At 56.7% G+C, this 26817-nt stretch overlaps 1 long non-coding RNA gene and 2 gene segments (V, D, J or C); 2 read left to right on the top strand and 1 right to left on the bottom strand.

The window, feature by feature from the left end:
- Positions 1–26817, top strand: part of LOC103229879 (immunoglobulin heavy constant alpha 2-like) — a 229682-nt gene that overhangs the window by 172127 nt on the left and 30738 nt on the right.
- LOC140710020 (uncharacterized) lies at positions 1553–11922 on the bottom strand. The gene is made up of 4 exons (XR_012090897.1): positions 11837–11922; positions 5116–5303; positions 2607–2751; positions 1553–2060 (listed from the first exon to the last, which is right to left on the bottom strand). It is a non-coding gene; the product is annotated as an uncharacterized lncRNA (long non-coding RNA).
- On the top strand, positions 12304–16865 carry LOC119619010 (immunoglobulin heavy constant gamma 4-like). The segment is given in 7 exon segments: positions 12304–13037; positions 13427–13462; positions 13581–13910; positions 14009–14323; positions 15625–15755; positions 16147–16179; positions 16782–16865. Coding segments are annotated over 7 exon segments (1338 nt in total).

Raw genomic sequence — 26817 nt, 5'->3', positions numbered from 1 at the left:
ACCAGTCCTTTGGCAGATGGCAATTATAAACACTGGAAAAACTGTAAGCACACACAACACACACACACCAATTGCAGGCACTGGAACATGACCAAAAGTAGACAAACACTGGTAAGGATTATTCCTTGAAATATTTGTCTGAAGTCACAACCAGCACATGTAACAGGTGCAGCTAGAGTTCAAGCAGGAAACTGCAGCCCTCCTGGTGAGGAGTGGGATGCAGGGCTGCATTTTTAGAGCAGCTGGAAATGAAGAGAAGATGTCCATAAAGGAGAAGGTCACCGAAGGGAAACCCCACAATCTGCAGGTAAACTCCACAGAAACCTCTGGCTGATCCCTTAGGTGTGTGTGGGTAGGGAAAATTCCAAAGGGCCCAGCAGAAAGCATCACCTGTAAAGTTGAGAGAACTGAGATTCCAGCTACTGACAACTGCCGGGCAGACAGACTTTGGAGTTTGAGTCAACTCAAGCTAACTGCTTCCTAACATTGAAAGAAACAATCAATGCTCAGCTAAGGAAGAATGAAAAGCCCAACGTCAGTACCATATGTTATCAACATTGGGCGCACATCCAAAATTACCATGTATGCAAAGAAATACGAAAAGGTGATCCATAGTCAAAAGAAAAACAGGTCAATGGAGATCAACTCCAAGGTGACCTAGATGCAGACTCAGTTATCAGACAAGGACTTTAAAGAAGTTATGTTAAATATGTTCAAAAACTTAAAGAAAAATATGGTTGTAATGAGTGACTAGATGGGGAATCTCTATAAGAAACTGAAAATATTTACAAGAACCGAATGAAAATTCTAGAACTGAAAGTATGATTCTGAAATGAAAAACATCATTTGGCCAGGTACAGTGGCTCATGCCTGTAATCCTCGCACTTTGGGAGGCCAAAAAGGAATCATCACTTGATCCCAGGAGTTCGAGACCAGCCTGGGCAACATGGTAAAACCCCATCTCTATTTTATTAAAAAAGAAAAGAAAGAAAAAAACGTTACGCAAGTTTAATAACAGATTGCAGCAGACATGAGAAGGAACTGAAAACTTAAAGATGCATCAATAGAATACGTCAATTCTTTTTAATCCAATCCAAAGAAGAGAGAGAAAAATACTAGAAAATGAAAAGAGACTCATCCTGCTGGACAAGATGAAGAAGCATTCCAAAACATGTGAAACTAGAGTCCAGAAGGGGATGTAATACTTCCATGGGAAAGGTCAACCCTAAGCTGTATGCAAATGTACCTGCATAGGCTGCTGTGGCAGGCTGATGGCATCTCCCTGACCAAATGTATGCCCACCTGGAACCTCAGAATGTGACTGTATTTAGAAATGGAGTCTTTACAAATTAGGGTAAGGACTTGAGATGACACCATACTAAATTTTGGATGGGTCCCAAGTCTAAAGACTGGTGTTCTCATGAGAGAAGAGGACCCAGACACACATAGAAGTAAGCCATATGATGGCAAAGGAGAAGATGAGGGGTATCTGGAGCCACCTGTGTTTGTCCATTTGCATTACTGTAAAGAAATACATGAGGCTGGGTAACTTATAAAGGAAAGAGGTTGAATCAGCTCACAGTTCTGCAGGCTGTATAGGAAGCCTGGCACCAGCATCTGCTGCAGAAAGGACCTCACAAAACTTGCAATCATAACAGAAGAGCAGATATCTCACATGGCAAGAATGGCAGCAAGAGGCTGAGGGGAGTCCCAGACTCAAACAACTAGATTGTGTGTGAGCTCAGTGGGGGAGAACTCACTCATCACCAAGGGGATGATGCGAAATCATACATGAGGGATCTGCCCTCATGATCTAATCACCTCCTACCAGGCCCCATCTCCTACACTGGGAATCATATTTCAACATGAGATTCGGAGGGGACAAATATATAAATCATATCCTTCCACCCCTGGCCCCCCAAATCTCATGTCCTTCTCACTTTGCAAAATACAATCATGCCTTCTCAACAGTCCCCCAAAGCCTTACCTCATTCCAGAATCACCCCAAAATTCCCAAGATCCATGTCTCATCTGAAGATGAGTCCCTTTCACCTATCAGTCTATGAAATCAAAGACAAATTATTGACTCCAAAAATGCAATGAGAGTGCAGACATTGGGGTAAACATGCCCATTCCAAAAGGGAGAAGTTGGTAAAAAGAAAGGATCTATATGCCCCATACAGGTCAGACATCTGGCAGGGCAGTCATTAAATCTTAAAGCTCCAAGGTAATCTCTTTTGACTTCATGGCCCATACCCAGGGCACATTGGGTGTAAGCAGTGGGCTCCCAAGACTTTGGACACCTCTACCCCTGTGGCTTTGGAGGATGTAGCCCCTGTGACTTCTCTCACAGGATAAAGTTGAGTGCCTGTGGCTTTTCCAGACTCAGGGTGCAAGCTGCCAGTGGATCTACCATCCTGGCATCTGGAGGACAGTGGCCACTTTCCCACAGCTCCACTACGCAGTACCCTGGTCAGGACATTATATGGGGGTTCAACCCCACATTCCAACCAAAAAAATCTTGTCTTGCAAGTTTCCAGGAAACTGCCAAGAAAATTCTTAGAAAACAGGGTTAGAGAAAAGATGGAGAAACCCCCATGACTCACTGGTTTCTGAGGAGGTGCTTAGGCATTTAAGTGAGACCGATGAAACTTCACACTGTACCCTTCAGAAGGTCAGACACTCACGAGATCGTCAACCACGGCTCCCTCGCTGGGAAGCAGACACAGAGCTGGAGGCGGCGGCCACAAACTAGGTGGACAAAAAGGCATCAGCACCGGGACTTGCAAGAGGCCCTGGGAAGGAGCAGGCAGCAGTCGGGGCTGCACAGCCTTGGGAAAATAAATTTACTTGGAAGAGACCAGGGACTTGCATTTGGGCCAAAACCAAAGACAAGAGGTCAGTTGGTCCCAGGGAACTCTGGAGCACAGCACCCCACCATGGGTGCAGGGGCCTGACAACCCCACAGAGGGCTGTGGGCACCGGGCACCAGCCTGCGGGGGTCTGAAGGCTGCTGCCCAGCCACACATGTCCTGGTCCTGAACAAAGGGTCCAAGAGGCACCTGCAAACCCGCCCTCCTCAGAGCAGCCCATAAGCCTCAGCTGGTGTTGGCCCCCGGTCACCACACATGCCCTGACAGTGGGGCCTGGCCTCAGAAAGGGGCCCCTCCATTTGTATTTTCTGTCTGATCCTTGACACAGTGCGGACACCAAACACCAAACCCTAATCTTGATTCACATACGCCAAAGAAATGACTAAGACTAGTTCTTCCGGAGGTCAGTTTTAGAACATGTTTATTCTAATTCTGCCTTATCTCTGTGCACCAAGAAAAATATCTGCACGTCTGTAGAAAAATGGGAAGGTACCTTCATTTTGTTTGTATGCTAAAGAAAACTTTTTAAATATCTCACTTATCTTACTTTTTAAAACGGTTTTGTGTGTTTTGGATGCTTATAACATTTTCCATAATAGATCATTTGGATGATGAAGTCAGAGTCTTCTGACAGAAAGCAGATCAATGGAGGCCGGGCGCGGTGGCTCAAGCCTGTAATCCCAGCACTTTGGGAGGCCGAGACGGGCGGATCACGAGGTCAGGAGATCAAGACCATCCTGGCTAACCCAGTGAAACCCCGTCTCTACTAAAAAATACAAAAATCTAGCCGGGCGAGGTGGCAGGCACCTGTAGTCCCAGCTACTCGGGAGGCTGAGGCAGGAGAATGGCGTGAACCCGGGAGGCGGAGCTTGCAGTGAGCTGAGATCCGGCCACTGCACTCCAGCCTGGGCGACAGAGCGAAACTCCGCCTCAAAAAAAAAAAAAAAAAAAAAGAAAGCGGATCAATGGATTCCTAGTGATCAGGAAGGTGCTGTTTGCAAAGGGGCTGATGGAATTTTCGGAGAGATTCTACATCTTCTTACAACTGTTCATCTGCATTACAGCGGCGGTTGCATGACTCTGCATTTGTTGAAACTCACGTGTAACAGGATGGACTATACTGAATATAAACTACACTTGAATAAATATGACTTTCAAAACTTAAAACAGTTGGGGGGTGGTTCACTGCCCTGGCTCAAAGCCCCCTGGCCACGCTGCCTGTCCAGCCCACCCCATCCCTGCCAATGCTTGACTCCAGCGTCCCGACAGCCTCCTGACCCCCAGGGCTGCTCTGCACCCTGAGGAGCGCAGCCATCCGGGAGCGGCTGGATGGAGATGCAGAACCCGAGACTCGACTCGTGCCACACCGTGTCCTCCCGCCCCCACCAGCCACACACAGACGCCGAAGCAGCACTGTCCTCACACACGCTGCCCCCACCCACACTGGCAGGGCCATTCCAGGCCTGAGGTAGGAAAGCAGATGCTCCCCCTGCCCCCAGACACAAGTATACCTGCAACACACCCCAGCACACACACACACTCACATGCACGCACCAACACACACACAGGTGCGTACAGCTGAGACACAGCCAGTTCCCATGCAGTCTAGCCCCTTCACTGAGGGAAAGGGGCAGCACTGTGGGACCACGGGAGGGGCAGCTGGACACAAAGCCAGGCCCTGGTGAAGCCCAGGTCACTGGGGGAGGCTGCCGGCATGGCTGGGCGTGAAGGCCAGAAGAGGGCAGGAGGGGCTGGGGCACTGTGCCTGTTGGGTCTAGGTGGGCACATGCTTGGCAGGAGAGGAACAGGCTGGCCCCTCACACAGGAAGGGGTGGGGGCAAGGGCAATTTCTGGAGGCCAGGGCAGGGCCACCGCCCCAAGGAAAAGCAGAGCAGGGTGAGAACAGACATGGGACTCGGAGCTGAGCAGGCCTGGTGGGCCCCAGGAGGGAGACACAGAGGACCTGGGGGATCGCAAGGGTGGCAGGGGCCAGAGATGGAGCCCCAGCTGGGACTGGACCTGGGCTTATGGGAGCTGCAGGTGACCCTGTTCTCCTTCCTAGGGGCCCACCCTGCCCAGAACCTGCAGCCCAGCACAGCTTGGGGCACTGGATAGAACTGGGAGAGAGCAGGACGGGCACTGAGGCCCCTGCCCCAAATGCCCACAGCCTGGGGAAAATGAGCAGGTAGATGGGGGAGCAGGTGGAGCCCCAGACACACCCACACAGTGCACACAGACTCACCGGGGCTGGAGGGGACAAGAGACTCGCCACCCCTGCGTGGTTCCTCTCCTAATCTCACCCTGGGTTTCTCCCACACTTGACGCAGATGATATTCAACCGAGATTGTGGACTAAGAGTTGGCGCTGGAAGGTGTTAGCCTTCTTGGAGGTGTTGCTATGGGATGCGGGGATCTTGCATGTGAGAAGGACCTGATTATGGGGGGAGTGGAGGCAAAGTGTCATTGGTTAAAATGTGTCCCCTATAAATTCATGTGTTGAAATCCTAACCACCAGGACCTCAGAATGTGACCTTGTTTGGAAACAGAGTCTTTGCAGGTGCAATCCAGTTCAGATGAGGTCACCCTGGAGTAGGGCGAGCCTCTGATCTGACTGCTGTCCTCATCAAAAGGGGGAATCAGGGCACAGACAGCACGTGGGGAGAACGCCCTGTGAAGATGGCGCTGCTTCCACAAGCCAGGAGCAGCAGAGACGGCCGGCAACGCCCAGCAGCCAGGAGAGAGCCTGGGACAGAGTCTTCGGTGACACAGAGGAGTCAGCCTCACCGAGGCCTCCATCCCAGATGCCCGGCCTCCAGAAGCAGGACAGCATAAACTTCTGTTGCTTAAGCCACGCAGTCTGGGGTGCCGTGTTGCCAGGGCCGCAGCTAACAGATACGGGTGTTGTCCTGAGCCACCAGCCCCACAGGCTGCACGAGAACTCCCTGTCCCAGCCCAGCACAGTCTCCCCGGCCCCCTGGGTGTGCCATGGGCAGTGTGGGGCCTCTCACTCCGTCCTCCCCCAGTCTGGGAGGTTGAGCCCATAATGAGTTCCATGGGGTGAAGCCAGAGCCGGAGGCTGGGAGCCAACTGGGAGCCCATGGCTAGAGGATGGATTTCCCCAGGGACCCACACGTGCACCTCCACCTGCCTCCTAGACATTCTCTCTGAGGGCAGGGCTGGTGCCAGCTCAGGGATCCAGCAGGGACACAAGGGTGAGCCAGGTCCTTGTGGAGAGCACACTTAGTTGGGGGGACATGATTTCCCCTCACAAGTGTCCATTCTAGATGCTTCCTGTTCCATTCTGGATGCTTCCTGTTCCATTCTGGACACTTTCTGTGTAACACCTCCTCAGGCTTTTGGTCTTCCCACTCCCTCTGGCTTCAACCCGTCCCCTGCTACCTCCCACCTCCAAGTCAACCCTTGCCCAGCTCCTCCCCCTCTCCAGAGATTCCACCTGGCAAGGTCCCTGCTGAACTCAGTCCAGGCTCCCCCAGCACAGATGGGACCCTTGCACTTGCCCTTGGCCCTCCCCACCTCACATGATGCCAGCACCCCCAGCACCAGGGAGACCCCGTTTCTCTCTCTACTGCTGGCCCAGTGGCCCTGGAGTCCCACTGCAACTCGGGTGTGCCCCTGGCCTCTGAGGAAGCTGAGTGCCCTGCCCCTAGCCAGGCCATCCCCTCTGCTCAGTCCCAGGACCCTGCCCCGACCCCGTCCCCTCACCTGCACCACAGGCTCTGGCTGACTCTGCCTAGGCCCTGAACAGGCCCCTCTGACTCCCCTCTGCTGGTACACTGTCCTGCACCACCTCAGCTTCAGTGTGTTCATCCACCTGTCCCATGTCCCTCAGTCCCCAGGGGCAGAGCTGGTGGCCCTGGTTCCTGGCAGTCCATCTTGTTCCTTCTGGAGCGCCAGCCTCAGGGGCCTTCCTGCCCAGGGTCCACTCAAACCAGCCCTGGGACCCTCCTGGTCTCAAGCACACGTTTCCCCTGCAGCCCGACCCACCCCTGCCTGTGAGCTCAGTCCTGAGCCCTGGAGCGCCTTCCCTTCTCCGTCCCAGCTCGCCCTTGCCAGCTGCTCAGCGGGATGGGCTGACACTCCCCTCCCTGCACCATGAGTGAGGGCCACCTGGAGAGACGCCCAGGCAAAAGCAGCCACCAGGGCCCAGTGGGGGCCTGAAGGTTCAGGTGACAGGCCCAGGTATTGAGAGGTTGAGACCATGGGCGGAATGGGCATGATCCTTGCCAGTCTCAGTCCAGCCCCAGGGAATCAGGGACAGAGAAAAGAGCAGCGCACAAGGTTCAGTCTCCCACCTTCTCCCATAAGTATGGGGGCACCCACCACCCCCGTCCCCACACACCCAGGAGGCAACCTCGGCTGTGTCTGGACTCCCCCTCGCCCTCTGACACACAAACCACCAGAAGAAAAGGGAACTTCAGGAAGTAAGCAGTGCCCCCGGTTTCAATCCTGTTCTTAGTCTTTGCAGGGTGCAGGGGTGGAGTTCCCACCTCTGGGGACCTGGGACCTGAGCTGTGTTTTCCTAGGAAGACAAATAGCGGCTGACAGCGGGGGCGGGGCCGCCCACATGAACCGCGACAGAGCAGGAAGGGCTGGGACCCCCACCTCGATGAGTGGGGTCAGCACAGGGCAGGAGCACAGGCTTGGGAGAAGGACAGAGCCTGGGGGCAGCCGTGGGTCTCCTGGACCTGAGCTGCCGAACAGGCTGCAAGAGGCTGGGGAGACACTGGGGCGAGGCCGGCCCCACATGGAGGCCCAAGCAGAGCCAGCATGAGGGAGGTGGGCAGGCTTCAGGCACCGATGCCCACCCAGTGCCAGACGACGGGGCCCGCAGGCAGGGGTTTCTCAGCCAACAGGGCAGGACGCACTAGAGGCTGACGGAGGCCTCCAGGACCACCGGGCTAGGATCACAAGGAACATGATGGGATGCGACAGAGCCGGCCGTGGGGCGATGCTAGGATGGCCAGGACCGACTTGAGCTGAGGAGGCAGCAGAGCGAGGGAGGAGGAGAGGCCCCAGGGAGGGGTTGTCCAGGCCGGCAGCATCACCAGAGCCCAGGGCAGGGTCAGCAGTTCTGGCCGTGGGGCCCTCTTCTCAGCCAGGACCAAGGACAGCAGGTGAGCCGGGAGCAGAGCAGGGAGGGTGATGTGGCAGCAGGACGGGAGGGTGGAAGTGAAGGATCCCAGAGGCAGAGGCAGGGACAGGGGACGGACAGGGGCTGGGCTCAGAGCCAGTTGATGGGGCTGGGGCACCTGCTGGTGGGGAGCAGGGCTGTGGTCAGCAGCGGAGAGGAGGGGAGAGCTGTACTGAGTGTATGGGTGGGAGGAGGGAAGAGCCCAGGGAGGCCCAGAAAGGCCCAGAGCACAGCAGGCCTGGGGCGAGGGAAGGGGCTGAGGCTCTATGGGTTCCGGGAGCTGACCCAGCAGAGCAGAGGCCACTGAGGAGCTGAGGTTCAGGAGAGGCTTCCAGAGCAGGAGCAGTGCCGGGACGGGAGGATCCAGGAGCTCATCCAGGAGGGGGACATGGGCAAGAGCAAGGGGCTCTGCTGGGGAGACCTGACTGGACACAGGGGTGCTCCACAGCGAAGGGAACAAGCCAAGTGCCGCAAAAACAAAAATGACGTCAGAAAAAAAGGGCCCAAACCTGGACAGAGGGTGCCAGGACAGGCAGGGGGCAACAGTGGCCTGAGTGACGTTGCTGCCCCGGGTTGAGGGAGGGTAGAATGAGCAGGGGGCAGGCATCGGAGCTCAGGGGACCAGGACCGAGCAGCCACAGGTGAGCAGGGGCTGCTGGGGGCAGGAGGAGCTGGGGGCAGCTCCTGGAGCCCAGGGCACCAGGACCGAGCAGCCGCAGATGACAGGGGCTGGTAGGGGGAAAGGATGAGCAGGGGGAAGCCCCTGGAGCTCATAGAGCCAGGGCAGAGCCGTCGCAGGTGAGAAGGGCTCAGTGGGAGATGGGCAAGCAGGGAGCAGCCCCTGGAGCTCAGAGAACCAGGGCAGAGCAGCCTCAGGTGAACAGGGGCTGGTGGGAGGCAGGACATGCAGGGGTCAGCTCCAGGAGCTCAGGGAGCTGGGGCAGAGTAGCCTCAGGTGAGCAGGGCAGGTGGGAGACAGGAGGAGCAAGGGGCATCTTCTGGAGCTCAGGGGACCAGTGGAGGGCAGCCGCAGGTGAGGAGGGCCAAGTGGGAGGTAGGACAAGGAGGGGGCAGCCCCTAGAGCTCAGGGGACCAGGGCACAGCAGCCTCAGGTGGGCAGGGCAGGTGGGAGACAGGAGGAACAGGGCCATCTCCTGGAGCTCAGGGGACCAGCGGAGAGCATCCGAAGGTGAACGGGGCCAGTGGGAGGCAGGACGAGCACGGGGCAGCCCCTGGAGCTCAGGGGACAAGGACAGATCATCCACAGGTGACCAGGGTCTGGTGGGAGGCAGGAAGAGCAGGGGGCAGCCCCTGGAGCTCAGAGCACCAGGGCACAGCAGCCTTAGGTGAGGAGGGGTAGGTAGGAGGCAGAATGAGCAGGGGGCAGCCCCGGGAGCTCAGGGGACAAGGCAAGAGCATCGGAAGGTGAGCAGGACTGAGGCTCAGCCTCAGGAAGCCAGGACAGAGCAGCTGCAGGTGAGCAGGGCCGGTGGGAAGCAGGGGCAGCAGGTGGGCAGTCCCTGGAGATCAGAGAGCCAAGGCAGATCACCCGCACGTGAGCAGGGGCAGGAGGAGCAAGGGACAGGCACTGGAGCTCAGAGGACCAGGGCAGAGCAGCCGCAGGTGAACAGGGGCAGGTCGGGGGCAGGAGGAGGAGGTGGCAGCTCCTGGAGCTCTGGGGACAAGGGCAGACCCGCTGCAGATGAGCAGGGCCGGTGGGAGGCAGGACAAGCAGGGGACAGACACTAGAGCTCAGCGCACAGCAGCCACAGGTGAGCAGGCCGGTGGGAGGCAGCACTCAGCTTCTACACTTTGGCAGGAGCTGGGCAGTTGCTGGCAGCCGACAGCTGAGGGCTGGTGAAAGCACAGTGCAGCCTCCTGGTGCAGGGAAGCGGGTGTGAGCCCATCCCACTGAGCAGTTGGTCGAGCAGCCACAGGTGCACAGGGCAGGTGGGGGCAGGAGGAGCAGGAGGCAGCTTCTGGAGCGCAGGAGACCAGGACAGAGCATCTGAAGGTGAACAGGGGCCGGTGCGGGGACAGGATGTGCAGGTGGAAGCCCCTGGAGCTCATAGAGCCAGGGCAGAGCAGTCGCAGATGAGAAGGGTTCGGTGGGAGATGGGCAAGCAGGGAGCGGCTCCTGGAGATCAGGGAACCAGGGCAGAGCAGCTGCAGGTGAGCAGGGGCTGGTGGGAGGCAGGAGGAGCAGGAAGCAGCACCTGGAGCTCAGGGGACCAGGGGAGGGCATCTGAAGGTGAACAGGGGCTGGTGGGAGGCAGGACAAGTAGGGGGCAGCTCTTGGAGTTCAGGGGACCAGGGCAGAGCAGCTGCAGTTGAGGAGGGGCAGGTGGGAGGCAGGACGCGCAGGGGGCAGCCCCTGGAGCTCATAGAGCCAGGGCAGAGCAGTCGCAGATGAGAAGGGTTCAGTGGGAGATGGGCAAGCAGGGGCAGCCCCTGGAGCTCAGGTGAGCAGGGCACAGCAGCTGCAGGTGAGCAAGGGCTGGTGAGAGGCAAGAAGAGCAGGGGGCAGCCCCTGGAGCTCAGGGAGCCAGGGCAGAGCAGCCTCAGGTGAGCAGGGCAGGTGGGAGACAGGAGGAGCAGGGGACAGCTTCTGGAGCTCAGGGGAGCAGGGGAGGGCATCTGAAGGTGAACAGGGGCCAGTGGCGGGCAGGATGAGCAGGGGGAAGGCCCCGGAACTCAGGGGACCAGGCAGAGCAGCCACAGGTGAGCAGGTCCTGGTGGGAGGTAGGACAAGTAGGGGTTAGCTCCTGGAGCTCAGGGGACAAGGGGAGAGCATCAGGTGAGCAGAACTGAGGCTCAGCCTCAGGAAGCCAGGGCGGAGCAGCTGCAGGTGAGCAGGGCTGGTGAGAAGCAGGGGGAGGAGGTGGGCAGCCCCTGGAGCTCAGAGAGCCAAGGCAGATCACACGCACGTGAGCAGGGGCTGGTGGGAAGCAGGAGAAGCAAGGGGCAGGCACTGGAGCTCAGAGGACCAGGGCAGAGCAGCTGCAGGTGAACAGGGGCAGGAGGAGGAGGCGGCAGCTCCTGGAGCTCTGGGGACAAGGGCAGACCCTCTGCAGGTGAGCAGGGCGGTGGGAGGCAGGACAAGCAGGGAACAGGCACTAGAGCTCAGGGACAGCAGCCACAGGTGAGCAGGCCGGTGGGAGGCAGCACTCAGCTTCTACACTTTGGCAGGAGCTGGGCAGTTGCTGGCAGCTGACAGCTGAGGGCTGGTGAAAGCACAGTGCAGCCTCCTGGTGCAGGGAAGCGGGTGTGAGCCCATCCCACTGAGCAGTTGGCAAGGGTGAGCTAGGATGGAGAAGAGAAGGCATTCCAGGGCTCAGGGCTCAGCTCACAGGCAGAGGCAGGTTTGGATGCAGGGGACATGTGCTGAGACCAGGGCTGGCCCCAGCGGACCCTGGGCAGAAAGGCCTCTGAGGCTGGCGCTCCAGAGGGAACAAGACGGGCTGCCAGGAGCCAGGGCCACCAGCACAATGAAGCTGAGTGGAGGTGGTGCAGGGCAGTGTACCAGCACAGGGGAGCCAGAGGGGCCCGTTCAGGGCCTGGGCAGAGTCGGCCAGAGCCCGTGGTGCAGGTGGGGGGAAGGGGTAGTGAGCAGGGCCCTGGGGCTGAGCAGAGGGGATGGCCTGGCTGGGGGCAGGGCACTTAGCTTCCTCAGAGGTCAGGGCACACCTGACCTGCAGTGGGACTCCAGGGCCACTAGACCAGCAGCAGAGAGAAATGGGGCCTCCCTGTGGCCTGGGGGTCCTGGCGCCATGCAGGGTGGGGTGGGCCAAGGGCAGGTACAAGGTTCCTACCTGTGCCAGGGGGCCTGGGCTGAGCCCAGCAGGGACCTTGCCAGGGGAAGCTCTGGAGAAGGAGGAGGTGGGCTGGTGGCCAAGAAGGCCAGGCCAGGGCTGGGAGGGTGAGGGTGTGGTGACTCAGCCTCCGGAAGTACTGCAGGACACTGGGGAGGCATGAGGCATCGATGCACTCAGGGCCCTGACCTGGGCTGGTGCACACTGGGGCTAAGGGGAAAGGGGGGAGATGCTGAGGAGGGGCTCCCAGGGGGCTATTCCAAGGCAGGAGCTTCTGGGGCTCTGGGGCTGAGGGTGCTGACCCTATGCAGTGTCTGGCCCCTCGGCTGCACAGAAAAACAGGGCCCTGGAGGGCAGAGGGCAGGCTATGACCAGGGCCCTGGGCAAGTCAGGCCCACTCACTAGGGGAGGGCCACGCTGGGGCGGCAGGGTCAGGGGCTTCAGGGGGCTCGGGGGACCCACGAGAAGCCATCTGAGAACAGTGGCCACTGGTCAAGCCAGGCACCCACAAAAGGCTGGAGTGGAGCCGACGGGCATGAGCCGTTCCTGAGGTGGCACCGATGGCCAGAGCCGAGGCCAAGCTAGAGGCCCTGGGCTGTGCTGACTCCCTGCAGACACAGAGCACTAACCCGGCTGCCCAGCCCCGCCTCCTAGGCTGCAGGGGTGCCTGCAGAAGGGCACCGCAGGGCCGCCGCTCATGCAAGCCTTCTGGGGCAGGCTGGGCCTGACCTTGCCTTTGGGGCAGGGAGGTGGCCAAGGTGAGGCAGGTGGCACCAGCCAGGCACACACCCAATGCCCATGAGCCCAGACACTGGACGCTCATTGAGAGACAAGAATGGAGGAGCCTCTGCGCCCTGGGCCCAGCTCTGTCCCACACTGCAGTCACATGGTGCCACGTCTCTTGCAGCCTCCACCAAGGGCCCATCGGTCTTCCCCCTGGCGTCCTGCTCCAGGAGCACCTCCCAGAGCACAGCGGCCCTGGGCTGCCTGGTCAAGGACTACTTCCCCGAACCCGTGACCGTGTCGTGGAACTCAGGCGCCCTGACCAGCGGCGTGCACACCTTCCCGGCTGTCCTACAGTCCTCCGGGCTCTACTCCCTCAGCAGCGTGGTGACCGTGCCCTCCAGCAGCTTGGGCACCCAGACCTACACCTGCAACGTCGTTCATGAGCCCAGCAACACCAAGGTGGACAAGACAGTTGGTGAGAGGCCAGCGAGGGAGGGAGGGTGTCTGCTAGAAGCCAGGCTCAGCCCTCCTGCCTGGACAAACCCTGGCTGTGCAGCCCCAGCCCAGGGCAGCAGGGCAGGCCCCGTCTGTCTCCTCACCCAGAGGCTTCTGCCCACCCCACTCATGCTCAGGGAGACGGTCTTCTGGCTTTTTCCACCAGACTCAGGGCAGCCACAGGCTGGATGCCCCTACCCCAGGCCCTGCACACACAGGGGCAGGTGCTGGGCTCAGACCTGCCAAGAGCCATATCTGGGAGGACCCTGCTCCTGACCTAAGCCCACCCCAAAGGCCAAACTCCACTCCCTCAGCTCAGACACCTTCTCTCCTCCCACATCCCAGTAACTCCCAATCTTCTCTCTGCAGAGTTCACAAGTGGTCCCAACTGCCCACCGTGCCCAGGTAAGCCAGCCCAGGCCTTGCCCTCCAGCTGAAGGTAGGACAAGTGCCCTAGAGTGGCCTGTGTCCAGGGACAGGCCGCGCATGGGTGCTGACATGCCCACCTCCATCTCTTCCTCAGCACCTGAATTCCTGGGGGGACCGTCAGTCTTCCTCTACCCCCCAAAACCCAAGGACACCCTCATGATCTCCCGGACCCCTGAGGTCACATGCGTGGTGGTGGACGTGAGCCAGGAAGAACCCGAGGTCCAGTTCAACTGGTATGTGGACGGCGTGGAGGTGCACAATGCCCAGACGAAGCCGCGGGAGAGGCAGTTCAACAGCACGTACCGTGTGGTCAGCGTCCTCACCGTCACACACCAGGACTGGCTAAACGGCAAGGAGTACACGTGCAAGGTCTCCAACAAAGGCCTCCCGGCCCCCATCGAGAAAACCATCTCCAAAGACAAAGGTGGGACCCGCAGGGTGCAAGGGCCACATGGACAGAGGCCGGCTCGGCCCACCCTCTGCCCTGGGAGTGACTGCTGTGTCAACCTCTGTCCCCTACAGGGCAGCCCCGAGAGCCGCAGGTGTACACCCTGCCCCCGCCCCGGGAGGAGCTGACCAAGAACCAGGTCAGCCTGACCTGCCTGGTCACAGGCTTCTACCCCAGCGACATCGTCGTGGAGTGGGAGAGCAATGGGCAGCCAGAGAACACCTACAAGACCACGCCGCCCGTGCTGGACTCCGACGGCTCCTACTTCCTCTACAGCAAGCTCACCGTGGACAAGAGCAGGTGGCAGCCAGAGAATACCTTCTCATGCTCCGTGATGCATGAGGCTCTGCACAACCACTACACCCAGAAGAGCCTCTCCGTGTCTCCGGGTAAATGAGTGTGACACCCGGCAAGCCCCCGCCCCCCGGGCTCTCGGGGTGGCGTGAGGATGCTTGGCCCGCACCCCGTGTACATACTTCCCAGGCGCCCGGCATGGAAATAAAGCACCCAGCGCTGCCCTGGGCCCCTGCGAGACTCTGATGGTTCTTTCCGCGGGTCAGGCCGAGTCTGAGGCCTGAGGGGCACGAGGGAGGCACAGAGGGTCCCACTGACCCCACACTGGTCCAGGCTGTGCACGTGTGCCTGGGCCACCTAGGGTGGGGCTCAGCCAGGGGCCGCCCTCGGCGGGGTGGGGGGCTTTGCCAGCGAGGCCCTCCCTCCAGCAGCAGCTGCCCTGGGCTGGGCCACCAGAAGCCTAGGAGCCCCCTGGGGACAGGCACACAGCCCCCGCCTCTGTAGGAGACTGTCCTGATCTGTGAGCTCCCTGTCCTCAGACCCCCTGCCCACTTAGGGGCATGCCTAGTCCATGTGGGTAGGGACAGGCTCTCCCTCACCCATCTGCCCCCACGGCAGTAACCCCTGGCAGCCCTGCCCAGTCTTACACTCGCATGGGGACATAACCAACTCCTGGGGACATGCACTCTCGGGCCCTGTGGAGGGACTGGTCCAGATGCCCACACACACACTCAGCCCAGACCCATTAAACCCCGCACTGAAGTTGGCCGGCCACAGAGCCACCACACACACACACACACGCACACCTCACAAGGAGCCTCACACGGGCGACCTGCACAGCACCCAGACCAGAGCAAGGTCCCCGCACACGTGAACACTCCACGGACACAGGCCCCCACGAGCCCCACGCAGCACCTCAAGGCCCACGAGCCTCTCAGCAGCTTGTCCACATGCTGACCAGCTCAGACAAACCCCGCCCTCCTCTCACAGCAGAGCCCCTGCAGCCGCTGCACACACACAGGCCCCCACACACAGGGGAACACACGCCACATCGCGTCCCTGGCTCTGGCCCACTTCCCAGTACCGCCCTTCCCTGCAGCTGGGGTCACCTGAGGGGTGGGCTTCACCATCCTCCTGCCCTCTGGGCCTCAGGGAGGGACACGGGAGACGGGAAGTGGGTCCTGCTGAGGGCCGGGTCGCTATCTAGGGCCGGGTGTCTGGCTGAGCCAGGGGGCCAAAGCTGGTGCACAGGGCGGGCAGCTGCAGGGAGCTGACCTCAGGACACTGTTGGCCCATCCCGGCCGGGCCCTACATCCTGGGCCCTGCCACAGAGGGAATCGCCCCCAGAGGCCCAAGCCCAGCGGGACACAGCACTGACCACCCCCTTCCTGTCCAGAGCTGCAACTGGAGGAGAGCTGTGCAGAGGCGCAGGACGGGGAGCTGGACGGGCTGTGGACGACCATCACCATCTTCATCACACTCTTCCTGCTAAGCGTGTGCTACAGTGCCACCGTCACCTTCTTCAAGGTCGGCCGCATGTTGTCCCCAGCTGTCCCTGACACCGTCCCCCAGTCTGTCCCCACCTGTCCCTGACGCTGTCCCCCACTCTCTCAAAAACTGTCCCTGGCATTGTCCCCCACGCTGTCCCCTCCTGTCCAACAGTGTCCCCCAGGCTGTCTCCACATGTCCCTGACACTGTCCCCCACATTGTCATAGACTGTCCATGACACTGTCCCCCACTGTGTCCCCAGCTGTCCCTGACACTGTCCCCCAGGCTGACCCACCTGTCCCTGACGCTGTCCCCCACTCTCTCACAAACTCTCCCTGACACTGTCCCCCACACTGTCCCCACCTGTCCAACAGTGTCCCCTAGGCTGTCACATGTCCCTGACACTGTCCCCCGCTCTGTCCCCTACAGTCCTTGGCACTGTTCCCCATGCTGTCCCCTCCTGTAGGCAAACCTGTCCCCCATGCTGTCCCCCTGTCCCCGACACTGTCCCCCACGCTCTCCCCCCCTTTCCCTGACACTGTCCCCCACGCTCTCCCCACCTCTCCCTGACACTGTCCCCCATGCTCTCCCCACTTTTCCCTGACACTGTCCCCCATGCTCTCCCCACCTCTGACACTGTCCCCCATGCTGTCCCCACCTTTCCCTAACACTGTCCACCACTCTCCCCACCTCTCCCTGACACTGTCCACCATGCTCTCCCCACCTTTCCTTGAAACTGTCCCCCACGCTGTACCCACGTCCCTGACACTGTCTTCTGTGTTGTCACTACCGTGGCCCTGCTCTCCATGTCCAGGCCTGGGGGCAGGCAGTGTAGACACCCTGGCACCTGGGTGGTCTGAAAGGCAGATGGACCTCAGGGGCAGGGCTGTGGCCTTGGCAGTCTGAGGGGTGGGTGAGCCATGGGGGCAGGGGTGTGGCCTCGGTGGCCTGAGGGGTGGGTGGGACTCCGGGGCAGTGCTGTGACCTCGGTAGCCTGAGGGGTGGGTGGGCCTTGGGGGCAGGGCTGTGGCCTCACTCACCCCTGTGCTGTGCCTTGCCTACAGGTGAAGTGGATCATCTCCTCGGTGGTGGACCTGAAGCAGACCATCGTCCCCGACTACAGGAACATGATCGGGCAGGGACCCTAGGGCCACCCTCTGCAGGGTGTCCAGGGCCACCCAGACCCCACACAGGAGCCAAGGGCCATGCTTAGCCACCACCCAAGCCACTCGTGCCCCGTGACCTCACCGCCCTCAACCCCATGGCTCTCTAGCCTCGCAGTTGCCCTCTAAGCCTGCCATACCAGACACGCCCCCCTTCCAGACCCTGTGCATAGCAGGTCTACCCCAGACCTCCGCTGCTTGGTGCATGCAGGGCGCTGGGGGCCAGGTGTCCCCTCAGCAGGACATCCCTGCCCTCTGGCACACCAGGTGCTCACACAAAAGGAGACAGCGGCCGGCATACCAGGAGCCCACCCACGCAGGAGCTGGCCCTGGAGCCACCCCGTCCACGCCAGCCTCCTGAACACAGGTGTGGTTTCCACATGGTGGGTGGGAGCATCAGCCACCAAGCGGGGAAGCCACAGCACCATCAGGCCCTGTCGGGGAGGCTTCGGAGAGCTGCGAAGGCTCAGTCAGACGGCCTTCCTCCCAGCCCGCAGCCAGCCGCCTCCATTCTGGGCACTCCTGGGAACTGACATGAGGAATGAGGTTGTTCTTATTTCAAGCCAAGCACGCTGCTCTCTGGCTCCTGGGAAGAAGCCTCCCATGGAACAGGGTCTCGGTGCCAGCACCGCCCCTTGGCTGCCAGCCCACGATGCTGGATTCTCAGGTGGAACTCGACCCACAGGGACAGCCAGCCCCAGAGTCTACACTGGGGACAGGAGGGACCAGGGCCACGACACAGCCACCTCCCACCCACTCCACTCCGCCGAGATCACTCAGAGAAGACCCCGGGCCACGTGGTCGCTGCAGGAGCCCTACAGGGCAAGGGTGAGGACAGCCCAAGGAAGGGGTGGGCATCTGCCCAGACAGGTCTGCCAGAGGAGGCCTGGTGACCAGGTCCCAGGCAGGCAAGACTCAGCCTTGGTGGGTACTGAGGACAGAGGAGGCCCAGGAGCACCGGGGAGAGAGGTGGAGGGACACCAGGAGAGCCAGGAGCGTGAACACAGCGGAACTCATCACAGAGGCTGAAGTCCAGCCCCAAGTCACGTGCAGCAGGAACAGGCAGCCACTCTGGGGCATGAGGTGGAGGCGAGACGGCAAAGAGGGTGCCCGCGGCCTGGGGAGAGCGGGGCTGCTGGCCACGACTGCTGGACAGAGGCTCCCACGCTCTGCTGCCCGCGTCACGCCATTCGGTGAAAGTCACGCAGAGTCTGCAGACAGGAAGGGAGGCACCAGCGGGAGCGCGGCAAGCGCCTCCCTCGGCCGTCAGGGAGGACGCCCGGACTCACTGGAAGGAGGTGCCACCATTTCAGCTTTGGTAGCTTTTTTCTTCTTTTAAATTTTCTAAAGCTCATTGTCTTTAATGTTTCTCATTTTTGATGAAAATAAAATATCCTTTTTAAGTCTTGTACTTTGTGATGGGAGCAGCCTTCCTGTGTTCACGCGCGTCCTGCGCCCGGTGGGAAGTAGAGTCAGGAGGCGGCTGGTCGAGCCGCACCTCGGGGGCTCCCTGCACACGCCCCCCGCCGCCTGCAGCCACACGCACTGCCCACGCAGCCCTCCCTGGCCCCGTCACTACATGGACCCCCGGGGCTTCTCCTCTTGCTACGTGGATGCAGTTTCTCCTCCTGCTGGGCACGGTGCTGCCTACCCTGGTCACTCTGCATGGGGCAGGGCTTCCAGGACAAGCTGGGTTGAGGCCTGGGAGCTGGCTCAGGCTGGCCAGGCAGAGCCACACGGAGGGCCTTCCAGAATCGAGAGGTGGGTGTCAGATCTGTGTGAGTCAGCTCAGGACCACCGTGGGGCGGCTCGCACCGCAGACCTGGATCCTCCCAGGCCTAGGGACCAGGAATCTGAGATGGGGATGCAGGCCGGGCTGCTTTCTCTCAAGCCCTCTCTCCTTGGCTTATACACACCGTCTCCTCCCTGGGTCCTCACATGGCCATCCCTCTGTGTGCCCGTGTCCTGAGCTTCTCTTCTCAGAAGAACACACATCAGATTAGACTAGTGACCTCATAGGAACGTAATGACCTCTGCAAAGACCCCATCTCCAAATACAGTCACATTGCGAGGCCGGGGATTAAGACTTCAATATATGAATCTGTAGCACTCACAATGTAACTCATAACAGTCCATAGTCTGGCCCCCCAAAATTCATGTTTTTCTCACATGAAAAACACATTCATCCTAATCTCAGCATCTCCCAAACGTAGCCCTTTCAGCATCAATTCTCAGCCTGAAATCTCATCAAAATATCACCTTAATCAGGTATGGGTGAAACCTGGTGTGTGATTCATTCCGGGGTAAAATTCAGCCCATAAGAGACATGTTGGGTGCCAGAAACAAGGACCAGGCCAGAGAGGCAGAGGTGGAGACAGACATTTTCAAAGATAAAGCTGGGCACTAGGTCATGTAGCAAGGACAGATTTTCAACAGAAATAACTATTGCAACAGAAGAAAGAGTCTGGGGGCCTGGCCTGAACTGGGTGCTGAAGCCCAGCCCTTTAACTCCCAGGACACACTGCTGCAGCCACGCGGGGGTTGAGAGAGACAGTACCTGGGGTCAGGGCTGGCAGCTGATGCGTCACCGGCTCTATCCGAAGCCCAAGGATGGCGTCCCAGAGATGCAGGAGAGCTTTGCCCAGAGAACGAGCCAGCCTGCAGGGACCCTGCTGCACAGGTCTCCACCCTCTGCCCTTCAGGCGGCCCTAGGGGCCTCCAGGTGCTCTGGTGGGGTGGGCTCCAGTCCACTGTCTGATGATAGATGGCCTGGCCAAGCTAAGGAAGGGAAACCCAGGGCAGTGCTGGGTGCTGCGTCATTCCGTGCCCTGAGCAGGCCGAGTTGGGAAGAAGCAGATGCTCCCTGCAGCTCCTGCCCCCTTCAGGGCCTGGCGCCTGGAACAGGTTCCCTGGGGAAATTGGGCCCCTCCCTGAGGCACCCAGGCCCCACCTGCCCCTTTCCACCTGGGACCAAGCATCCTCCAGAGGGCCGGCCCTCCTGGAACAGCACTCCTGCAGGAACACCATGGCCAGCCCCAGCACCCTCCCTCAACTCTCCAGCAAGGCTGCACTGTGGGTGACCCCTGCACACCCTCCAGCCATCCGTGCTGTGATGTAACACAACATGGTGTGACGTGGTGTGATGTCCCTGGTGTGACAGGGTGTAATGTGGTGTGATGTGACAGGACATGGTGTGATGTGCTACGATGTGGTATGACCGAGTGTGACATCCGTGGTGTGATGTGATGTGGTGTGACATGACTGGACATGGTGTGATGTGGTGTGATGCAGTGGGATGGGGTATGACATCCCTGGTATGATGGGGTATGACGTGATGTGGTGTGACAGAGTGTGACATCCCTGGTGTGATGTGGTGTGATGTGGTGTGATGGGGTATGACATGGTGTGATGTGGTAAGGTGTGACATGTGATGTGTTGTGACTGGGTGTGACATCCCTGGTGTAATGTGGTGTGATGAAGTGTAACTAGGGGTGATATAGTGTGATGTGATGTGACATGTGACGTGGTGAGACATGATGTGATGTGATGGGGTGTGATGTGGTATAACATGTGATCGTATGATGTGATGTGATGTGGTGTGACATTCCTGATGTGACAAGGTATGATGTGGTATGATGTGGTGTGACATAATGTGATGCAGTGTGATGTGATGGAGAGTGATGGGGTGCAACACTCCTGGTGTGATGTAGTGTGATGTGGTGTGACATAATGTGATGGAATGTGATGGGGTGTGATGGGGTGTGACATGTGACATGGTGTGACATGATGTGATATGCTGGGGTGTGATGTGGTGTAACATGTGATGTGGTGTGACGGGGTGTGACATCCCCGGTGTGATGGAGTATGATGTGGTGTGACATCCCTGGTGTGATGGGGTATGATGTGTTGTGACATGGTGTGACAATGTGATGAGTGTGCCTCCCTGGTGTGATGTGGTGTGATGTGGTGTGACATATGTGATGTGGCATAACATCCCTGGTGTGATGGGGTATGATGTAGCTGATGTGGTGTAATGTGACATGTTGTGATGGGGTGTGATGTGGTGTGACATAATTCGATGTGGTATGTTGTGGTGTGACAATGTGCTGTGGTGCAACATCCCTGGTGTGATGGAGTATGATGTAGCTTGACATGGTGTGACATAATGTGATGTGGTGTAATGGGATGTGACATCTCTCGTGTGATGGGGTGTGATGAGATGTGCTGTGACAGGGTGTCACATCCTTGGTGTGATGTGATGCAGTGTGACATGGTGTGATGTGGCATGATGGGGTGTGACAGGGTACGACATCCCCAGTGTGATGATTTCCATGGTGTGATGTGGCGTGACATCCCTGGTGTGACATAGTGTGCTGTGGTGTGACATGTGACATGGTGTGACATTCCTGGTATGACTATTGTGTTGACATTTGTGGTCAGCCCAGGATACAGAGGTCCCTGTGGCCGAGGGAAGGGCCAGAATGGAACCATCTGAGCATGTGACCTGGAGGAATCGGTGGCCCTTGAATCCACGAAGCCCACCCTGCCAGGTGCCCCTGCCCCACGGGACCCAAGTGGGCTTGCAGAGCAGCAAGCAGGACTCTGGTTAGACTGGAGGAAGGACCTGCCACCATGTGGCCTTGTGAGGGGACACAGAGCGAGGCTGTGATCTCAGCGTCCGCCCAGCACAGGGTGTTGCTGAAGCCCCTCCTGTCCTCTCAGCAGGGGTCCCAGAGCAAGGCCCGAGGCAGGCTGAAGAGAGGGGCAGAGGGAGGATGCTGGGGAGGAAGGGGTGAGGGGAGTGAGAGCCCAGGTTTCAGCTGAGCACCTGCACAGGGAAGGAGCCTAGCTGAACACCCGTCTCCCAACATGCTCCCGACCCTGCCCCTGCCCAACCACCTCCCAGAGGGCACCTCGGCCCCTCTGCTACCCACACCCAGCAAGGGGTGTAGGGTCCCCACCGAGCCCAGCCAGCGAGGCCCGGCACAGCCACACCTGTGCTCACCACTCCCATGGCCAAGATCCCTACTAACATGGCAGGGCTGGGCCTCGAGGAGACAGAATGCCCAGTCTGGCATAGCACTCCACGCGTGGGGGCCACGTGACAATGCCTGCCATACATGGGAGCCACAAGACACAAACATGTACTCACACAGGCCTCACACAGGCACATGCGTGCTTACAACCCCAGCACCCACCCAGCACACTCAGGCACGGGCTCCCCAGGCAGGTCACAGCCTCACGCCTTCAGCTGCTCCATGTGCCAGGCCCTTCACCCACGTTCCTGTTCCCAGTGCTGGCTGCTGAGCCACACCGTCTTCTCTGTGGATCCCTCCCAGCCCGCTCAGCACAATGGACTTGCTCTCTCCCATCCTGTGACTGCACTGGCCTCTTCCCCTCAGCACCCACGTCTGCCCATCTCCCAGGAAACCTGGACCACCACGGTCAGGGACCACCCCACACCTGACCGCAGGTGGAGTCACACTGCGTACTGCTTCAATATTGAAAAGGGGAAAAGCGGGAGGAGGGGAAAGATAAAGGAGAAAAATCAGGAGGGGAGGGTCACATTCTTGTGAGGCTTTGATTAGAGCTCACTGAGCCCCCACGTTGCATGAAAAGGAGGGGTGGAGGAAGCAATTACTCGTTTGCCTTGTGCTCAGTAAATCTCCACTTGATAAGAAAATAAACAGAGTAGAAGACGTCAAATATGCGTTCGTCTCAGAGGCGGGAAGGACAATGTCTTGTCTCCTTTTGTCCCACGTCATGAAGACTGGGCTGTTAATTTATAGTGTCAGGCTGAAGGAGGCCACCTGGAGAGACCCGGCCTACCTGCTGCTGCTATCAGTTTAGAAACAAAAGGATATTGGTCTAAAATTCTCTTTTTTTGTTGTGTCTCTGCCAGGCTTTGGTATCAGGATGATGTTGGCCTCATAAAATGAGTTAGGGAGGATTCCCTCTTTTTCTATTGATTGGAAGAGTTTCAGAAGGAATGCTACCAGCTCCTCCTTGTACCTCTGGCAGAATTTGGCTGTGAATCCATCTGGTCCTGGACTTTTTTTGGTTGGTAGGCTATTAATTATTGCCTCAATTTCAGAGCCTACTACTGGTCTATTCGGGGATTCAACTTCTTCCTGGTTTAGTCTTGGGAGAGTGTAAGTGTCCAGGAATTTATCCGTTTCTTCTAGGTTTTCTAGTTTATTTGCGTAGAGGTATTTATAGTATTCTCTGATAGTAGTTTGGAAAACAGTGTGGCGATTCCTCAAGGATCTAAAACTAGAAATACCATTTGACCCAGCCATCCCATTACTGGGTATATACCCGAAGGATTATAAATCATGCTACTATAAAGACACATGCACACGTATGTTTATTGCGGCACTATTCACAATAGCAAAGACTTGGAATCAACCCAAATATCCATCAGTGACAGACTGGATTAAGAAAATGTGGCACATATACACCATGGAATACTATGCAGCCATAAAAAAAGGATGAGTTCATGTCTTTTGTAGGGACATGGATGCAGCTGGAAACCATCATTCTCAGCAAACTATCGCAAGAACAGAAAACCAAACGCTGCATGTTCTCACTCACAGGTGGGAACTGAACAATGAGATCACTTGGACACAGGAAGGGGAACATCACACACCGGGGCCTATTATGGGGAGGAGGGTCGAGGGATAGCATTAGGAGATATACCTAATGTAAATGAGTTAATGGGTGCAGCACACCAACATGGCACATGTATACATATGCAATAAACCTGCATGTTGTGCACATGTACCCTAGAACTTAAAGTATAATAAAAAAAAAAAAAAAGAAAGAACCAAAAGGAAAGGCTTTTTTTCTTTTTTTCTTCCCACGACTCAGTTTCCCAGCTCAACTTTTCTTTTTGGCATGGTGAGTTTGGGTTCCTGAGATTTTATTTTGCTTTCACAATGGTCAAGGTCACGCCCTCACTTTTCAGGAGAGCTGGTCCACACGCACACCCCTGCCATCCCTGGACACTTTTCAAATGCATGCTGCAGTCTCTGACACTCTCTTACTACTATAGAAACTGAGGCCTTGGTAAGGCTTCAGCCCATGCTCATGGGGACAATGCCAGGCTGGAACCCGCATTTCTGACCCCAAAGCTCTTGTTCCTTTCACTCGCCCCTCACCACCTCTTTGAGTCCAGAACATTATCCTTGCCTGAGTCCTACCCTCAGAGACAGGGGCTCAACCCAGCCACCAACACATCACACCCTGAGAAGGTCCCTTGAGCCCAGACAGGTTTGGAGAGCACAGAAGCCCTGGAAGCTCTGTGGAGAGGCTGCACATTTCTCTATTCAACACATACTCACCAGGTGGTCACCAGCAGAGATGTCACACGGCATGGAGCTCGCCTGGGCCAACAGGACAGGTGTGGGGCTGGGAGGCGTTCCCGGGGCACTCCTTGAAGCAGAGCTGTGGGGAAAAGTTGTGGCCAACCTCACATCTGCTTGTCAACACCTGATCTCCTGCCCTCCAGGACCACAGAACACTAAGCTTCCTGGATACTGAGGCTGGGTGAGGCCATGGGGGAGAAGAAATCTCAACAAGATAAAAGATCATTTTTTAAAAATATGAGGATCATGACTCATATAAACATATGATGACACATTTCAGAGGTGTTCTTTATCTCATTAATTAAGGTGTTACAAGCAGTTCAAAGTGGAATTCAAAGTACTACACTGACATAATTGATTCAGGAATGCTATACGGAGTTCATAGATGCAAAACTGGCCTTTTCCCTGGGGGGTGAGGAGGAATCCATTGTCCTTCCAAAGACGAGAACTTGAACTTCTACCAATTCAAAGAGTTTTTGCATCACTATCAATTATCTACAGCTTCGAGCAGTGGTCCCCCAACTTTTTGGCACCAGGAACCAGTTCCATGGATGACAATTTTTCCAGACCAGGATCGGGGGATGGCTTGGGGACAAAGCTGTTCCACCTCACATCATTAGGCATTAGGGTCTCATAAGGAGTGTGTAATGTAGATCGCATGAATCTGCAATAGTGTTCGCTGCTAGGAGAATCTAATGCTGCCACTGATCTGACAGGAGGTGGAGCTCAGGCAGTAATGCTCACTCACCCCCCTCCTCCTGCTATGTGGCCCAGTTCTTAACAGGCCACAAACCAGTTCCAGTGCACGACCCAGGGGTTGAGGACCCCTGGCTTATAGAGTTGTAAAATAGTTCAAAGAAAATGAAAGATGCAGAGCTCCATAGAATAAAATAGCCTAGAAGAGTGTACAAGACGATGCCTTGCTTTCCATTGAAGGCACCTAGTAGTCTTTGGGTCCATTTCAGTTTTTCTCAATGTTTCCCATAAACATATATAACTGACTGACAGAAACAGATCCATAATATAGAGAAGACCCCTGTAAACCAATGAGAAAAAAATCAAGTAATTCAACAGAGGAATAGGAAAGAGAAGTGAACAGATGTTTTACAGAAGATATCCAAATAGCCACTAAACATATGAAAAGATGTTGAACCACACTAGTCAACAGGGAAATGAAAATGAAAAACCACAGGAGAAAAAGTTGTTCTGATTCCAATAACGCTGGAGCAGCTAATATCAGACCAGTCCTTTGGCAGATGGCAATTATAAACACTGGAAAAACTGTAAGCACACACAACACACACACCAATTGCAGGCACTGGAACATGACCAAAAGTAGACAAACACTAGTAAGGATTATTCCTTGAAATGTTTGTCTGAAGTCACACCCAGTGCATGTAACAGGTGCAGCTAGAGTTCAAGCAGGAAACTGCAGCCCTCCTGGTGAGGAGTGGGATGCAGGGCTGCATTTTCAGAGCAGCTGGAAATGAAGATAAGATGTCCATAAAGGAGAAGGTCACCGAAGGGAAACCCCACAATCTGCAGGTAAACTCCACTGAAACCTCTGGCTGATCCCTTAGGTGTGCGTGGGTAAGGAAAACTCCAAAGGGCCCAGCAGAAAACAACACCTGTAAGGATGAGAGAACTGAGATTCCAGCTACTGACAACTGCCGGGCAGACAGACTTTGGAGTTTGAGTCAACTCAAGCTAACTGCTTCCTAACATTGAAAAAAACAATCAATGCTCTGTTAAGGAAGAATGCAAAACTCATAATCTGTACCACGTTATCGACAACATAAGGAGCACATCCAAAATTACCATGTATGCAAAGAAATATGAAAAGGTGATCCATAGTCAAAAGAAAAAGGGGTCAGTGGAGATCAATGCCAAGATGACCTAGATGCGGACTCAGTTATCAGACAAGGACTTTAAGTTATGTGAAATATGTTCAAAGACTTAAAGGAAAATATGGTTATAATGAATGATTAGATGAGGTATCTCTAAAAAACTGAAAATATTTACAAGAACCCAGTGAATATTCTAGAACTAAAAGTACGATTCTGAAATGAAAAACATCATTTGGCCAGGCACAGTGGCTCATGCCTGTAATCCTAGCACTTTGGGAGGCCAACAAGGAAGGATAACTTAATCTCAGGAGTTTGAGACCAGCTTGGGCAACATGGTGAAACCCCATCTCTATTTTATTAAAAAAGAAAAGAAAGAGAAAAACATTACTCAAGTTTAATAACAGATTGGAGAAGACATAGATGGAACTGAGAACTTAAAGATGCATCAATAGAATATATCAATTCTTTTTAACCCAATCCAAAGGAGAGAGAGAAAAATGCTAAAAAATGAAAAGAGACTCATCCTGCTGGACAAGGTGAAGCATTCTAAGGCATGTGAAACTGAAGTCCAGAGGGGGATGTGATACTTCCATGGGAAAGGTCAACCCTAAGGTATATGCAAATGTACCAGCCTAGGCTGGTGTGGTGGGCTGATAGCATCTCCCTGGCCAAATATATGCCCACCTGGAACCTCAGAATGTGACCTTATTTGGAAATAGGGTC

The sequence above is a fragment of the Chlorocebus sabaeus genome, chromosome 24, assembly GCF_047675955.1.
Source record: "Chlorocebus sabaeus isolate Y175 chromosome 24, mChlSab1.0.hap1, whole genome shotgun sequence".
Classification (NCBI taxonomy): Eukaryota; Metazoa; Chordata; class Mammalia; order Primates; family Cercopithecidae; genus Chlorocebus; species Chlorocebus sabaeus.
The sequence above is the reverse complement of the archived record's forward strand: the minus strand, read 5'-3'. Positions and strand labels throughout refer to the sequence as shown.